We start from the raw sequence: 18,220 nt of genomic DNA, 5'->3' as shown, positions 1-18,220 counted from the left end.
TCAAGGCAAGACGTATGTTATTCAAACTGCGTTGGAAAACCCAAAGCCCTCCTGGGGGGGGCAGATATATGGGCCAATTCTAAAGTAGTTGATTCTCCTCAAGAAAATAAGCGGCAAATAACTGAAGCAGTCTCTGTTACTGATACAGTATGGTACATTCCCAGAACATGGGAGTTTGTTCAAACGTTGCAACTGTGAGTTCAGGGGCTGGTTCCCCACTGTGGCCAAAGTCCAAACGCTTCACGAAATCAGTGTTGTGCAGTTCATTCCTTCCATGTCTTTAGAGAAAAGAACCTAAAAATGTGTCACATGACTCAGTCATGTGGTTAAATTTAGTGCATGGAATTGTGGTAATGGTAGTCCTTGTATTAAATAAGGCAAGCGTTTGCATTTTATATGTGCCCTAGAGAATGTCTACATCCGTTAGCACAACTAATAAATATTAAATAAAAGTCTAATGCATAATAAGCTGTAATGGCAGTGTGCATGCAAATAGAAATAATAAAAATATTTTAATTGGAATTAAAAATAAATAAATAAATAAATAAATAAAAATTTTGAAAAAAATCACAAATCTCTCGAATATTCAATGACAGCAGTGGACGGATGAGCAATTAGGAACTGGCAGCGATTCCTGACGATCTGGGTTGTTTAAATTTGACTAAAAGTGAATACATAAAAACAAACAGGGAATAATGAAAATGCAGTTACTGCAAGTATAGGAAATGTGCACCAGCATTTATGTAAAGCATTACAAAAATACATTTAGTTCCGTGTCCGTGTTGAGACCAAGACTGGTACAACGAAGTTTGGCGATGGTGCGTGCCTCAAGCTGGCGTAAAAGTAATTGACGGTCCCCGCCTCTTGGGTGGGAATGCGCTTGAATGAGCCCAATGAACTTAAGATCTTTTACTGAATCCATTTGATGATTCTGTTGCCAATGAAGTGCAAGAGGCAGCTTCGGATCTTGACTCTTCAGGTGTGCAAAATGTTCTCGAATGCGAACTCGCAGTTCTCTTATAGTAGAACCAACATATACTTTGCGGCATACGCATAAAATAGCATACACCACAAATTTCGATTTACAATTAATAAAATCAGAAATGTGAATTGACAAACCATGGTGGCAACTAAATGTATTTTGAATAAGAGCATATTGGCAAAAATTGCATAGACCACATTTGAAAAAACCAACAGGTTTGGGTGGAAGCCAAGTCAGAGGCTGTGCATGAGTAGGCTTTGGTTGTAAAAACGAAGGGCAGAGTTTGTTGCGCAATGTTTTATTACGAGTAAAGATGAGTTTGGGTGTAGCCGAGACATAAGGCAGAAGCTCTGGGTCAAGTCTCAACAAATGCCAATGTTTGCTTAACAGGCGATAAAGCATACAATGGTCTTCTGAATATTTCGTTATGAACTGTACATACTCCAGACTTGGGCTGGTAGATTCTGTATTCGTAACCAACGTCTGATCCTGAGTGAATGTGTTGATACGATTAAACCCTTGCTTAATGCATTGAGTACTATATCCACGTTCATAGAACCTCCGCCTAATCATGCGACACTCATGTTGAAAAGCCATGTCAGTACTGCAATTACGTCTCGCACGATAAAATTCTCCAAATGGGATGTTAGAAATGACAGATTTTTTATGGCAGCTGGAGGCATGCAACATAGCATTAACTGCGGTGGGTTTCCGAAAGGTTTGAGTTTGTAGTTCACCATTCACAATGTTTATCTGAAGATCAAGGAATTCCATAGACTGAGAGCTCACATGTCCAGAAAATTCTATGCCAAAATTATTCCGATTAAGATATTCAGAAAAACCAACAAAGGACGAAGACGTCCCATTCCAAATGACCAGGACGTCATCTATGTAGCGTCTCCATACTATGAGATTCTGTTTATATGGGTGGTCTGTGTATATGTGTTTGTCCTCAAAAAAACCCATGAATAAGTTAGCCAAAGAAGGGGCATATTTCGCACCCATGGCTACTCCTTTCGTCTGTAAATAATATTGATTGTTAAACAAAAACTGGTTATGTGCTAACGTGAAATGCAAGAAATCTTTGATCATGTAAACATGTTGACTGTGTGATGCTGAGTGGTTGCGAAAAGTGTAATCAATGGTTTGAAGAGCTAATCGATGCTGTATCGATGTGTACAATGCTTTAACATCAAACGTGGCTAGAAGATAATTGGGGCACCATTTTAACTGATGTAAAATCTCCAGTGTTTGAGTGGAATCTCGTAGGTAGGCTGGTAATGCTGGTACCATATCCTTGATTGCAGAATCAATGTACTGGGAAAGTCCCTCAGTGGCCCATCCTAAGCCACTCATAATAGGTCGTACCTGGGGTAATGTTGTGTATGCCTTATGAATTTTGGGCAGAAAATACATTGTAGGAATGACCGGATTAGGTCTGTAAAGGAAAGCCTTTTCCTCATCTGTCAATGTCCCACGTGAGTGCCAGTCATATAACAAAACTTTCAATTCAGATACCGTCTCTTTGGTAGGGTTGCCAGGTAACAATTGATAACATCCAGGAGTACTCAGATGTTCATTAGCCATAGTAATATAATCTGCAGTATTTAAAATGACAATATTACCACCTTTATCGGCTTCTTTAATGACAATGCTCGTATCCTCAGCAAGATTTTTGAGAGCAGTTTTTTCGGAAAGAGTGAGATTGCTCTTGGTTGACTGAAACTGGGAACGATCTATTTGTGTATATCTTGAATGACTGCCTGATAAAAGGTGTCTATAACAGTAGCATCAGTAATAGCTGGTACAAATTTGGATCTGGGTTTGTGCTCCATCATTTCAAAATTATGTTGGTGAATGCCTAATTCCTGTTGTAAGCCATTGGAGGTGCTTTAGATTGATCTTCCTGACACACAAAATAAAAGCCTAAAAACTTTGGCTGGCAAAATCAAACCACAGAGGGTAGTTCTTTGATCATGGACATTACATGTGCAAGGACAGATACTGGATGTATTTTGTTGCACTACGCCCCCACAGGCCCCTGTCAGTTTCAAACTGTATCTTGCAGCCAATTTTAGGAAGCAAAGATCTCTAATTGTAATTCTTATTCCTTCTCTTGTTCGTTAACAAGCTGCTTAGTAAGACCACTGCAGAGAAAGTGGAGTCTGTCAGAAATGACCATGGTGGGACAGTGAAGAAGCCCCAGCTGAACAACAAACAGCAGCGGCCCAATCAGAATGGCTGTCCGATCCGGCGGCACTCTGGATCCGGGGTCACTCCTCCAGTAAAGGTGAGTGGTACTGTTAAAGCTAGGTCGGCCTGTACAGAGCTAAGTAGAAGGCTGTCATAAGGTAGCGGCAGCTTTATTACTGCCTCATGTTTGTGATTAAAAAAAACAAATCTGTTTCAACTAAATGAATTGAATGTAGTTGCCTTCAAGAATCTATACGTTACCTGATGGGTCGGATTTCAGACAGCAGAGCTATCTGTATCCATTACATGCATTTTACAATCTAGTTTCAAATTTAAACTTGCCCCTTTGACAAAATATTTCACTGTTTTTACAGTGCAACTACTCTTGCCCGACAAAATATTTACAGCCTCAGACCTCATCCAGAACTGCTGTTTCTCAGGTTTGGCAAGTCTATTCACGACATATCTTGGACATTAAAATGTGTTAATTGAAGTTTTGGGAAGTAGACCCCTTGTCCACCTTCTCAGTTCCCAAATATTACAGTGGGGTCTTGATTAGTGCTCTTACTGAGCCCATCCTTGCCACATCATGCCCTTGCACCTTGAAACACTTGTGTACAGGCGTGTTATAAAATACCATATCATGCTCTTACTCATGCCTTGGACAAAAAAGTAAGTGTTTTTTTCACAAGCATTGGTATGAGCAGTTTTCTTTCTACATACATTTGACAAGAACAGCCTTTTGACGGTAGCCATTCCTAAAGGGCTGAGTTTTGGAGACTTTTGCAGCATATTTAAGGGTGCGCTTTACCAAATCAAATCGCTGGTAACATAGCTTTGTGGGATGGCTTGCAATGTGGCGTTGGGGCTAAATGGTTTCCTGTGCTAGTTTACATGGTCGTCTTGTATGCCATCTGCACCCACAAAGGTTTTTTTATTCTGTCTTTTCTTTTCATGCCCTTTGTGTAATTGCTTTTAACTCTTCCTCACACTGCAGAAGAAACCCAAGCTGCCAGGCATGAAGGATCCGAATGTGGCAGATGCAGGCAAGCATGGGGTCGGCACAGAGTCATTGTTTTTCGATAAGGTGAGTTGAGCAGTGGCCAGATTGCTCAAACCATGTAGCCTTTCTCAGGCTTCGTGGCCAAGGTTGGTATAAAAACTAAAATCTGACATGGTGTGCACACTGAATGAAAATGTAGTCCCTTTTGGATAGGGTACAGAGTTTCAACTATATGACCTTCACTTCTGTTAGGCTTGGCAATTTTACACGTTTTCGTTCTTTCACAGAACGCAGGCACAGCTTTATTTTGCTGTGCGCTTCTAAATGCAATAATATCTGCATGTTTTTGTTGAGGCTTAAGAGTAGATAGTTTTTGCAACGTGGTGCAGAAATTTTGTTTCTTTTTTCTCAATTATTTGGTCAAGATTACAATCCTTCCATGAAATAGCAGTGTAGCAGTTGAAGTGTTTTGTTTTTTTGTTTGAGAAGTGTGAGGCTTTTGTTGCAATGTTAACATCCATATGTAATTGAGTACATATATGACCCTAGTAAAATGTTTGTGTTTATAACAAAAGCCATGTGGGCTGTATGGCTTTTGATTGTGGTGGATTGTTGCTGCCCAGCTAGGATCGTTGCCCAACTGTGCACTAGACTCTTCAGAGCAGGGTTTCGCTTTTTTCCTCTGCTGGTTTTTAGTTCGGGCAATTGGGTGGCTTTAGCACCACTATTAGCGAAAACTATTACATTTAAGTACAGATGGGGAAGAAATGGCTTATGAGGAGGGACACAAGGCTTGCAGGTGTTTGGCTATTTGCCCAACCATTGACCTCCCATGCTAATCCCTATGGCTATTCCTTGCCAGTTCCTGCCCCTCCCGCCTAAAACACCACCTCATGGGAACTTTTAGCTTGCTTTAGTCAAGCCTTACCATCAAACCTTGCACTCCGTGCCTGCCAGTGTTTTGCCAAAGTAGTCTGAGAGTTTATAACTTAATTGGAATTGTAAATGTGCTACTGTGTGATAAAAATGTCGTAACAAGGTCTGCCTTCACCCCCTCGATTTAAAAGGCCAAAGCGTGCCCTTCACTGAAGTCCTGCTAAAACAAGCATTGACAAAGCGGTTAGAGGTATTCGGCATTTGCCAGGAACTGCTATTGGATGCCCATGTACTCTCGCTAGTTTTCACCAGCTACCATCAATAGACAGTTAATGGCAGTGGCAGGGCCTGGTAAGTACCTTTCCCATGTCTACACAAAAGCCCAAACTGTTAGCCTTGTAATGGTTGTTGGATTATGCTCTGAGGTGTTTGAGCTTGGAGGCGCTTTGATACGTTTATTGTAAAGTGACTGTTTCCCAGCAAATAAATACATTTAACTAGTGGGCTCAGCTGTATAAAAAAAGTGAATTTGATGACAATCTGAGTAGTGTCGGTTGCCTCAGTGGGGATGAAGCCTAAGCGCTTCTTTCCTCACCGCAAAGGCTCTTTTTAGGAAGCGGCCTAGAATAGAAGGGCATACAGGTGTCCTTTGCCCGGTAATGTCTGTTGAAGGCCCTGGTCTTCTATGAATAAAGAACAATGAACTGTTCATGTTTGGAAGCCCCATTATTGGCAGTGTATAGTGTTCATGTGCTCTAGTGAGTAATCCTCAACAACTTTCCCCTACAGGTTCGAAAAGCTCTGCACAGTGCTGAAGCTTATGAAAATTTCCTGCGCTGTCTAGTGATCTTCAATCAAGAAGTGATCTCCCGCGGCGAGCTTGTGCAGCTGGTTTCAGCTTTCTTAGGGTAAGTTCTTGGTTTGCTCTTTGGCCATGTGCTTTCAACCACCACACTTTAGTGTTCTGCCCATATTCCGAAAAGTACCATTTAGATGTCATTTTATGAGTCTTGTATACATTTCCATCTTTTCTTGAAGCACTGCCCATAAATTCCATGAACTTGAATTTTAAAATCCGGAGACAAGTTCCTGAAATTATTTTTTGTTAACCGTACATAATTTCCCACCACACCCCCCTGTAGTCTAGCCTTTACGTGTTGACAGCAGACCTCTTCACAGTCCCCTTTCAGTGTGGTAGCGTGCAAGCACACTAGGAATCTTGCTGCCTCTTTAATGATTGAACCTCCGTCTGTCAGTAGGAGCCAAGTTTGGTCTCAGAAATCACAAAGACTTGGTTATTAAGACTATGCCCTTTGTTCCTACATTTATCCTCATTGGATGTTCTTTCCCTGCAGAAAGTTTCCAGAGTTGTTCACCTGGTTCAAAACCTTCTTGGGGTACAAAGAATCGTCTCACATTGAGCCATTCCCCAAAGAACGGGCAACAGAGGGCATTGCCATGGAGATAGACTATGCCTCCTGCAAAAGACTGGGTTCCAGCTACCGTGCTTTGCCGAAAAGCTATCAGCAGCCTAAATGCACAGGAAGGACACCACTGTGCAAAGAGGTTAGCTGGGGTTGCAACATTTTGGAGAAGTATCTCTGGGGGAACGAGAGTTATCAATAGCCATTTGAAATATCCTTTTGACACCTGCATGAATATAACACTTTAGTTGTTTGCGGTTGAGGAGGTATTTTGTATTTTGTTTTTGTATTCATAAAGCATTTTACGCCAAAGCGCTGTTCATATTACGACAACAAGGTACAAATAAAAAAAAAGACAGCTCAAACCAAAATAGAGTTGGGTGAGGCACAGTTAAAAGGAAGAGAGCCTGAGCATGAGGAGTGGGAGATTAGAATGCAACAAAGGAAGGAAGATAAGTGGTTGGGGCATGGTAGGGGTGGGGTGTGTGAGATTGTTGAGGGATTTTAAGACCATACAGAGAAAGTTCAATTTCAATCAGGAGTGAAAGGTTAATAATCTGTGAGCAGAAGAGAGTGCAGAGGAGACATATAGAGGAGTTGAACATTGATTTAAGGGCTAAGACAAGGAACAACAAGCCCAACGAAGAGGCAGGAGCAGTAGAATAGGCGGGAAAAGATAAGCGAGGAAATTAGAAACTTGGATGCCTGGAAAGTCAGAAGGGGCTGAGCCTTGCAATTAAAGATAGGCCAGGCAGATACACGCTGATATTACGGGCGGATAGTGAAACATGAGAAAAAAAGGGGTGGAGAGAAAGGGAAGCAAGAGGCAGACGAGTGGGAATGGAAGAAGCGGGAAGGAAAAGGACTTGGGTGTTGTAGGAATCAATGAAGAGGTAGTGATCGGACATGCATAGTTTGATGACCAGAAGACATGAAGTTAGAGTGGCATGGATAGTGGAGGAGAAGGATAAAAAGGATAGGAAGATCTGGGTGAGATGGCGGTGGCATTGGGAGAGGTATAGAGGGAGAGAAGAGGACCTGCTGCGTAGCCTGATTGTACACCGTAGTGAAGAGGAAAAGTGGGGTAGGATTTGCCAGCTCAGCAATCAATAAGTTTGATTGAACAGATAAGATTGGACCAAACGTTGGACCAGACCAAGAGAATTCATAAGAAGACAGAGAAGAGTGTGTAAAGCGGCTGACAAATCGAGAAGAATCAGAAGAGAAAAGTGTTTTGTATAGTGAGCGGAGAGAGTCACAGGCAGAGTAATGAGGTCTCTGGGGAGTGGTGGGAACGGAAACCGTATTGGAAGCGGGAAAAAATTGAGTTAGAGGAGATAAAAGGAGGCGAGGACTAAGGTTGGAGTACTAGAACTGTTGGACTCCCATGCTCAATTTGATTGTTTTAGTTCTAATCTGCTGTGTGTTTAGGGTCACTCAGGACAGTGCCCCACTGTTGTAGAATAGAAAGTTGCACTTGGAGTTTAAACCCTTCGGACTCGCTCCAGGTATCCAGAATGTATCTAGTGCAGCCGCTCTGCTTTCTGATAGTGCCCCACATGGATTAGGCTATCCAGCATCAAAGAACCTCGTGAAACCACCTCTTCTTTATATTTGGGGCCATCCCCTAGCCAAGTTCATAATTGGCTGTCCAGCGACAGACCACATTGTCTTGAAAATGACCCCTGAGTGTCGAAAGCATGTCGGCTACCCAATTGAACACTTGGTGCACACCTCAACCAATGATTCTGATTCATTAGTAAGAAAGATTACACTCTCATCCTTAATACTTGGCGCGAGTCCGAAGGGTCCAAACCCCAAGTGTGAGCTAAAAGTAGAGACTTGGGAGTCGACAAGACGTTCAGGAGCTTGGAGAGATGGGGTTCAAGGGATACCAGTCAGAAATGATATAGGAGAGAACCGTCAAGTCAGGGCTTTTTTAAATGGGATAGGAAGAATTGCAGCTTGCTTAAAAGAAGTGGAAAAGTTTCACTAGAAAAGATGTTAAAGTGAGATAATAAAGAGGGATAGAGTTTAGAAATGAAAGAGGAAGCAATGGGATCTGAGGAAGCAGAAGTGGGATGAGCTCTAGACAGTAGAATCGCTGTCTGAGTCAGAGAGTGGGTGACAAGACAACCTATTTACAGATTGGGAGGAAGAAGAGGTAGCACAAGTGGAAGAAGGGACAATAGCAGAGCGGAGAAAGGTGGCCTTGGAGGTTAAAGTAGGAGGCGAGGTCAGTAGCAGAGAGGATAGAGGTAAGAGTAGGGCGAGGAGTAGAGAATATGCGAGATAGGGTTTGGAAGAGGCCAGTTGGATGCGAAGAATAGGAATCAAGGAGGTCAGAGTAATATTGCTTAGAGGAAAGGGCAACATCAAAAGAGTGAAGGCAAAACCACAAAGAAGAATCTGAGTGTGATCCGAAGAGGACACAGGAAAGGCAGAGACAAAGGAGGTCTGTAAGTGAGAAGTAAAAATGTCAAGATCAGTGCCAGAGGTATGGGAGGGAGAGGGGGGAATAGGGGAGAGGTGGGAGTCAAGTATAGGGAGTAAGGAACAGAGGAATGAGTTGAATGTTGAAATCATCTAGGAGAATTAAAGGAATGGAGGGAGGTATGTAGAAGAGCGGAAAGAAGGGATATCTAGGTCCCCCTAAAAGGGGCTGTTGGGACTAGTGGGGCGGTAAATTAAAAGGAAGCCAGAAGGTAGGGCTTCGGAAAAGCTGTATAAAGATACTCGAGATGCGAAAAGAGGAAGAGAATGGAAGACCGGGGCATTGGCAAAAGATGATTGATGCAAAAGAAGCTGTGATTTAGTGCATTCTTATAAGCTGATGAAACACTGAAATCAAAATGGAAGTTGCCATTGCTTGCTGAGTGATCTGTGGTTTTCCTAGTTGCTTTAATCCATTCTTGTAATGTACAGTTTCACAAACACATTTTAAATATGGAGCAAAATATCAATTGCGCTATGACGAAGGAAAACGTGTGCTGTTTTTGTCGGATGTACCAGGTAATTAAATGCAACTTTGTAACGGGTTCTGTACTCTGTGTTAAACTAGGAGTTTATGAGCGAATGCAGGTACCATGTGATTTTTTAAACCCAAGAAGAAATGAATTTGTAGCTAAAAAAATGATGTTTGCATTGTCTACCTGCTTAATTCACCCCAATGGTGGCTGGAAGAGAGTATGGGAAAGGACCTAGGTGAAACCTGCCTTAGGATCCTCTTCAATGTCCTGGTTTAGTTATTGACTTCTGGCCAGTAATAGCTGTTGGGTGGTGTTCGGACTGATTTTCTATACTCTGCCTTGGTGGACAGATGTATAGAAGGCCAACCTATATTGTGACACGGACAACTCTGGGGAGCTGTAGCCAAACCAGTTTGGGGAGCAGTGACAGGCGGTCTAGGCTAAGTTCTTCAGAGGTGGTGAGCTTGTAAAGGGTCCACAATGAGGTCACACAATGGGAATCAGAAATTACACTTTAGACAGGATGTATAAAAATAGTTATCATTTATTTGCCAACACACACTATAGAAAAATTACTAGTAGCAAGTAGATTTATCACACAACACTGAATAAAATAGATAGATTTTTGATGCTTGTGAATCTGCTTAGAATCACATGCTGTGCATATAGTCCGACATCTCGTAGTAATCGCAAGAATTGCATCTTTCTTTCGAGGAGCGAAAGAGGATGGCGACATGGGCGTGCCTGTAAAACTATACCTAATCTGACTTGTAGTGCACCCAAAATCCCTCACGAGTCGAGGTCCCTCAGATTGTTTTTTTCCCACCCAACTAGTTGGTCGCCTTATGCAGAGCCCAAAAGAGATATTGAAAATTTAGTCACTTATTTGCCCCACGACCGATGGTCGTCTAGTCTTCGACTTTCATCTTTCCAGGCATTCCACCCATAAGGGCGACTCTTAAAAAAAGCATGAGCGCAGATTAAGAGCATGTCAGCCCCAAAGGTTTTGGCGGAGCCAAAGACCACGACGCCTACAGGCACGTCGAATCTCCACCGGAGCTACGCGAGAGACTTGCAGCTATTGTTTCAGTGGTGAACAGCCCAAAAAGCACCCCCTCTCGTCGAGAGGAATATTCTGAAGGGTCCAGCCCCTCTCTAAGGCTTTCTGATCAGTCCCTTCATTCTAAGGACCCTTTTCCTCCTGGAGAGCCTCTTCTCCCCCCACCCCATCACCCCTGCAGACCCCTCTGGTTCATCCCTGTGGACCGAAGTGAGGTTTGAGAACTACATGGACAAACTATCAGTTCTCCACATGGGGTCTGGCATGGATTCACATGCTCGTGAATATTCCATGTCAGGCCGTGAAACCTCGGTTAAAGAGAAAACAGTTCCACTTTCGTTTATAAACTGTCTTTCTCCTATCAACCAAACACTGAGCTTTTGGTCATACTGCCCCAGTCGAGGCCTGCCCTCTCCCTAAGCCCCTCCTATGGCAGCCATTTTCAGATTTTTACTGCACAGTTAGGCAAGATTGTGGGAAGTACCCTTTGGGGGACTACACCAACCTTATCCTCCTGGTAATAGGTAACCCAACCTTTGATAGAAGTTTGTACTGCACAGGTTGGTAGTGTGGCTGAGCAGGCAGGCTCATCTCAAGAGGGGTCAATGTGAGCAGTAGTGTTTTTGCACAGAGATTCAAGTGACAAGTATTCAAATAAACTCTTACACTCAAGGTTTCTTGCTTCAACAATTAATTTAACAGTCAGTAGAATAAGCCTTCTTTAGAAGGGAGCAAAACATGTCACATTTTAAAATATACTTCAAAAACACACTCTTAGTTTCTTTGATCAGTTGATATCCATTGGGGATGGCACACAGACGCTTCCTACACCCTCGGGTGACTTAAATAGCTAGGACACTGTGGACATTGAATTAATCACTGTTACGTTTTGAATTAATAACTGTTACGTTTAGAGCTGACTGAGTTTGGTGCAAAGGTTAGATGGGGGGATACAACAAAGGTTAACAAATGATTCATAAACTGGTAAGCATTCTTTGAACTCTCCAATGCAAAGTAAATTAACCCTTTCCTGGGGCAAAGGCAAAAGCACAAAGTCAGAGGTAAGAAGAGTCTCTTAGGGAGCCAAGACAGCCAGTGTTAGTTGAGCAAAGTCTAGGGGAGCTGGAGATCTTCTTGCAGGTAACTAAAAGTCTTGCACAATGCTTTTTGAAAAGTTTGTAGAAATGAAATTGCTGAAGGGCCACAAGCTGGTAGGCTTGTGAGGGCCAAAGCTGCAAGCAACTCTGCAAGGGTAACCAAGACGGGTCTCAACTGAGAGCTAGCAAGGCTGCACGACAATAGGTTAGTGTTCTAAGTTTACAATACCTTTGGTTAGAAGACAAACTGCTTCCAGCTGGCTTCTGTTCCTGTGTAGGTATGCAGATCCTGTGTTCCTGGGGCTCAGTCGTGGGGACGAGATGGAGGATGTCTGGGACTCCTGCACTACGAATGGAAGGTTGGCGGCAGAAATGGGCAAACTTCAGATCCGCAGCACTTCGCGGTTTCTGCTCATTGCGTCTCTTGCAAATAGCACCACTATGGTCTCTCGGATACCACTACCGACTTCCCTCACATCTGGGGTCCAGCATGTGAGGGAAGTCGGTATTGAGGTGGTTCAGGCTTGGTCAGTCCTGCCTCAAGGGAGTCCGGAGGATCTTACTGGAGCTCGGGTCTGACTTAAAACCAATGGTCTGGTGTTCTTCTCCCTGGCACTTCGGTTCTTGCAGCAGCAATGGAAGTATAGCCAGCTCCGAGAGGATGTCCCGACGAGTTCACTTTGGGGTTGATTGGTCCCACCAACCCAAGGGGAGAAGTCGTCCATTGTAGGGCTTCACTAGTTGAGGCGAATTCGGAGCTTCAACACAGCAGCAGGGCTTCACCGGGCAAACCATCAGTCCAGGAGCTGCAGCAAGAGTCTCTTCCAAGTTCCTCTTCGGATTCCTTCATTCAGGTGTCGACTCTGCCTTCCAAGCAAAAGACCTTACCTTTTATGCAGGTTTCTCCCATTCATTCGCAGCCTAGCTGTCACTCGTACAGCAGTGTGGCTATCCTCCAAGGACAGCCAACCGGCCAATCACCTTTGGCTGCAGACACGCTGGAGCCAGAGGCAGGCTTCATCAGTGAATCCCGCCAAAGACAAAATGAACAAAGGGACCAAACCTGGTTTGGCGCTGAGTAAATCTCAAGCAGGACCTTTCCAACAATAAATGGCAAAAAAAGAAGACGGGGGCCATTTTGACAAAATGGGCACCCATGGGTGCTTTACTGCAGCTGTATTTGCAGCCCCTGGTAGAAACACATAATACGAAAAAGTAAACCACTGCCACCAGCCATTAATTGTAGAAAGGGTAACATAAAAATGTTCCATGTGAAACTAGACAAAGGGGATACTAAGTAACCCCTCCATCACCCTATTGTAAGATATTGTGTGCTGGGTCTAGAAAGTTACAAAATGGAAGTATAGGCAATTTCACTTTACTGCTCTTGGAAAAAGTAATTTTACCAAGAGAAGGTATTTAAACCTTTGGGAAACCTAAGAGACTTCCTTATGCCACTGCACTGAAGGTGCTGTGTGTCACAATACAAAGATGATGCATCTGGAGTTTGTCAGACTGCGAAGTCGGAAGAAACACAGAAAACGCATAGCATTAAAAGACCAACGTCCCAAAGTTCAGCAAAAGAGCTGGGGGTCTCTAAGGTGGGAGGAATTTGGCTCCAACCTGAACTTTCTCACTAACATGCACGTTCAAGTGTTGGGAGTCCTCGTGTTTCGCTCTTCGGGCTTTCTGCGTTTTTCATGCTTTTTTGGTAGAAAAACTGTTTTTGGAATCAATCAAGCCTGTGTGCTCCATCGTTTATTCATACGATTAACGGGGATCGGTTTTTTGGCATCTTTCATCGCCCCTCAAGGGCAGAAATTGTGAGTGTTTCTTCTTGGAAGTTTCCAGAAGTCTATCAGGCCTACACCGCGCTGGATCATGTCGGAGGAGGAGGGCAGAGCTTCCCTTTTCAAGCTGTGCACCCACTGCAGTTTGCAGAATGTTTTGACGGGCAACAAGCATTCCCAGTGCCTGCATTATATACACCCGATGCACAACAAAGATGATTAGATCTGCCGTGGCTTCACTAAGTGCATGATGAAGGACTGGCAAGTCAGTCTGGCGACATGGCTTAAAGTCAAGGCCTCTACCTAGTTGGTCCACAGGCTTATGTCTCATCTGGATCCAGCCAGCAAGAGCAGGCTTCTAAGTCCTTTGAGGGCTCTCCATCCATGGGGGCCCAAGACAACGGCAAGCACTGCATGTCCGCTTCCACCCGGGTTGCCACGCAAGCGGCTCCCTGGACGGTCGGGGCGCGTTCATCGTCTCCATCAGCCTCAATCTCCAGCCATCGCTCCAGCTCTTCATCGAAGAGTCAGCTACCTCTGGGTAGCTGTGAGAGAAACCAGCGCCAAGCAGGAACGGGTGTAGGTCCTGCCAGCTAAGGCGCAGGTGGTCCAAGCCAAGACGTCTTCTTTCATCGAGATGCTTGCTGCCACCCTCTCGAAAGGCGAAAGGGGCTGACCCGGTCCAGAGTACTCCGGTGGCGGCCAGGGTGGCACTCCGTCCCAGGCAGGAGGCTTTGGCAAAGCCAGTTGAGAAGACTGGACAGGACGATGCCGGACCTCAGCCCGAAGCCGACCCCTCAGGACCTGAAGAAAGGGGGTGGGGGTGTGTGGAAGTGCTAGAGGGCACAGATGTTTCCTTGTCTGACGAGGAAGATGTTGTTTCCATCCACCCCATCCCGGAGGAGATGATGGATGACGTTGAGGGTTTGCCTGCCGTAGGCGGCAGCGACGATGAAGAGGTAGGGGGCGACGACATAGGCGCTCGGCCCAGCGACCCTTCCTCCTTGGGCACCTCCCAGAGACCTGTCTCGGGATATTCTCTTGACCCTCCACACACTGGTGTTGGAGATTCAGAAAAGAATGCCGACGGCACCACCAGCGACTACCAAGTTGACAACGGGGCCACCACTGCCGAAGAAAAGGAGGAGGCACCCTACTCCTCCACTCCAACCGTTACTGGCTGTTCTGCCCCCCGTGTCCACCCATCCGAGGGACACTGCTATGACGGACACAGATAATGGTGGACCCTCCACCACCAGGAAATATTGAGTGCCGGAATCTGTGCCCAAATATCTGCGGTCGCAACAATCACCGGACTCTGTAGTCACGGCTGCAGCAAGGAAGAAGTCGTTCAATCCGTTGTCTTCAACCTCTGTTCCACCAGGTGGCAAGGGGAAGAAATTGGATGCCGTGGGGACAGAAAGTAATTTACTCAGTGACGATGGTCAAGACGGCCAACGCCTTAGTGATTTTGGCCAGGTACGACCGGGAGCTTTGGTACAAGATGGCTCCGATCCTGGATTTCCTCCCGAGGACAAGCGGATAGAGGCAATGGAGATCCTTCAGGAAGGTGAGGTGACGTCGGACCACGCCATCACCGTGGCCCTAAACATTGCGGAAACAGGGTTCCGCCAGATGGGAAACGGGGTTTGCCTCTGTCGTCGTGGCTGGCTGAAGGCCACCAACTTCAGACGAGGGTCCTAGACATGCCGTTCGACTGAGACAATCTTCAGTAAGGCAGACTAATTGCATCAAGCCATCAAAGCCGACATGCTGATGGCCCGTGCCCTGGGCACGCTGCAACAGCACTGTCCATCCTGTCGTCCATCAGGAGGGAAGTCGGGCAGGTCTTCAAAGAGTTTCGGGGGTGAACCTTTCTTGGCGCCAACCCTCCCGTTTCACTTGGAACAACCCTATAGGGGTCGTTCCAAGGCTTTTGGAGGTGACCGCCGTCATCAAGGCTAACAGGGCGGCACGCCGGCCTCCAACCAGGACTGAACCGGCCAAGACGTTGGCCCACCATCCCTGCAACCCGTTGGGAGGCCGGCTTGCGAACTTTCGTCAGTGTGGGAAATAATCTCCACTGATCAATGGGTGCTGGACGCTCTTGCCCATGGACACACTTTCAGTGAAGTGTCAGCGAATACCACCCGTGGCCCGGCAGGAACACATCCCTCAGCTGCTGCTGGATGTTTGGGCCATGTTAGGAAAAGGGGCGATAGAGCTGGTTCCGAAGCGACTCTGGGACTCCGGCATTTACTCAAGATACTTTCTGGTAAGAAAGACAACTGGGGCTGGAGGCCCATCCTTGATCTACGATGCCTCAACAAGTTCATCAAGTCCAGGATGTTCAGGATGGTCACATTACAGCACGTGCTTGGCCCTCTGGAGGAGGTAGACTGTTGTCGTTGGATCTGGGGGACGTGTACTTCCACGTCCCCAATCACGTAAAACATTGCAAGTTCCTGCGGTTCGTTGTACAAGGGAAGCACTACCAATTCAGCGCTCTCCCCTTTGGACTGAAGTCGGCCCCCAGAGTCTTTACAAAGTGCCTGGTTCCGGTGGTGGCCCATCTGCGACTACAGGGAATACATGTGTACCCTTACCTGGACGAATGGCTCCTCTGGGCCAAGACAAAGGACCTCGCCGTCGATCACACAGAGAGGACCGTCCAGCTGCTGATGAACCTGGGGTTCTCTGTGAACTATGCAAAATCCTGTTTGACTCCATCGCAGGACGCACTGTTCCTGGCGTACCGGCTCAACACAGTGTTCTGTCTGGTGGCTCCATCGGAGAAGAGGATAGCAGCTATTTTGGGCAAATGGCAACGGCTGTTGGCACTGAAGATCGCCACAGTGAGGACCATCAAGTCGCTGCTCGGCATGTCGTCATGCATCTACCTGGTCTGGCTCTACAGGTTGTGGATGCGATCGCTCCAAGAATTCCTGGACTCCTGTTGGATCCAGGTGCCCGAAACCTTCGAAGACATGATTGCGTTTGACGAGGAGTTCCGTTGAGCGACAAGGTGGTTGGGCATGTGTTCAAGCATCACCTGAGGCACGGATTTCCAGAGTCCTCCATACCATAAGACTGTCACGACGGCCTCTTCCCTGGAAGAGTGGGGAGCACACACCGGACGTCTCCATGCCAGAGGCCCATGACTGCCGGAGGAGAAGGCGCTACACATAAACGTCCTGGAACTACAGGCTGTGTTTTGGGCCCTCAAGTAATTTCTCCCGTCCTTCATGGGCAAAGTGGTGAGGTTCTTCACGGACAATACCACCACAATGTTTTTCCATGGTGAGGGTCTCCAGAGGGGCACAGGAGTTGTGGCACTGGGCTGTCGCCTAGGGGATGTTCCTCATTCCTTTCCATCTATCGGGAATCAAAAACACTGTCACTGACTCCCTCAGCAGTGAGCTATGCTCTTGCCACGAGTGGGTGCTTCGGCAGGATAAAGTGGACAACCTCTTCCTCAAGTGGGGCAGTCCCCAGATCGATCTGTTGGCGAAGAACACCACGTGCCAGATGTTCACCAGCAGGTTTCCCCAGCCGGGGAGTATGAGGGACGTATTCTCCTTTCCTTGTGACGGCCTGTTCCTGTACGCGTTCCCTCTGTTGCCGCCGCTGCTACTACAAGTCATCAGTCAACCCAGACGGTGCAGGATGATCCTTGTTAGGGGGGAGGGTCATGGTATTTGTTTTCTGGTGGTATGATAACCTTCTTACCAAATGACGGTATATCATGGTTATTGCTGTATAGCAGGTGGAGTGAACTAATCTTAAAAAAATATTTTCTTAAAGGTCATACATTTTCAGCATTTTAAACTTCTCTGCACATTTTTAGCTGATCCTCCAGGTATCTAAGGCGGCTGCAGATTTGGTCTTTCATGGCGTTCACTCGTTGATCGCCTTGAATGAAAGTGATTAGTGGAAGTGTTAAAATGCACATTTTGAGCAATGAGCTTGCTGCTCAGTCTTAGGTCATTTCTTTGAAAATTGGCCTCCAACTGCATTATTTTGGAACCATCGATGGGCATCATGACCCCCTCGCTGCAAATCAGTCAGTTTGTTTCGATAACTCTTTATCGCATTAAAGGGAGAAAAGTCACTTGTGGGAGGTCCGAAAGCCCATGTCATTGTGTTTCTTTTGTCAAAATGTCATAGCCAACACACATTCACCGAAAGGTTGCATATCAATCTAATCACTATAGCTTATTTACCATCTGCCTGGTGTGTTATAAAGGTCTGATGTTAGAGTCACCACTGATCATGTAATCCTAACAGGACAGCGTACGGTGGGCTCTGTTGATTTATTTCTTGATTCTTGCAATACATGTTCATTAACCTTCTTAAAGATAGTGGCACAAAAACCTTTTGAAAATGATGTTAAAATACATATCGGCACAAATATGGCCTAGACCACCACATCACCACAGCCCATCATTACTATTTTCCCCAGCTCTGAGCGCATTAGGACCCTTGTCATGTGAGTTGAGATTGAGGAATGCTTTTTTAATGGGTGATGTCACAAATCGAGGATAGATCTGAGAAGTCTTACCCCCATTGCTCTGGATACTTCAAATTGAATGTAGAATCTGTCCTGCCTGCTTGAGTCCAGTGCCATATGCAGAAGGCAGGTGAAGGATCAAGCGAAGCAACAACTCTAGTGCCAATGTATAAACCGACAGTGGGGGTGTGGGGGTCAGTTTATATACTAGCACAAAGCACTGATGGGCCCAGTGTCTACAGAGCTTACGTTTTTTGTGGACATGCATCCGAAGGGCATCCGAAGGGCATCCAGTTTATTCCCCCCTTTTGAATTC

At 45.7% G+C, this 18,220-nt stretch overlaps 1 protein-coding gene across 7 annotated transcripts in view; it reads left to right on the top strand.

The window, feature by feature from the left end:
* Positions 1-18,220, top strand: part of SIN3A (SIN3 transcription regulator family member A) — a 1,166,566-nt gene that overhangs the window by 538,278 nt on the left and 610,068 nt on the right. For 4 of the 7 annotated variants that reach the window (XM_069624553.1, XM_069624552.1, XM_069624551.1 and 1 more), the window contains exons 8-11: positions 3,102-3,272; positions 4,173-4,262; positions 5,844-5,962; positions 6,410-6,620. In XM_069624553.1, coding sequence (XP_069480654.1) covers positions 3,102-3,272; positions 4,173-4,262; positions 5,844-5,962; positions 6,410-6,620 — 591 coding nt within the window. The remainder of the gene's footprint in view (positions 1-3,101; positions 3,273-4,172; positions 4,263-5,843; positions 5,963-6,409; positions 6,621-18,220) is intronic. The other 3 variants (XM_069624555.1, XM_069624554.1, XM_069624557.1) reach the window with 1 other exon arrangement.

This window comes from Ambystoma mexicanum, chromosome 11 (genome assembly GCF_040938575.1).
Source record: "Ambystoma mexicanum isolate Mex_15411 chromosome 11, UKY_AmexF1_1, whole genome shotgun sequence".
In the NCBI taxonomy this organism is placed as follows: Eukaryota; Metazoa; Chordata; class Amphibia; order Caudata; family Ambystomatidae; genus Ambystoma; species Ambystoma mexicanum.
This window is presented reverse-complemented; position numbering and strand designations above follow the sequence as displayed.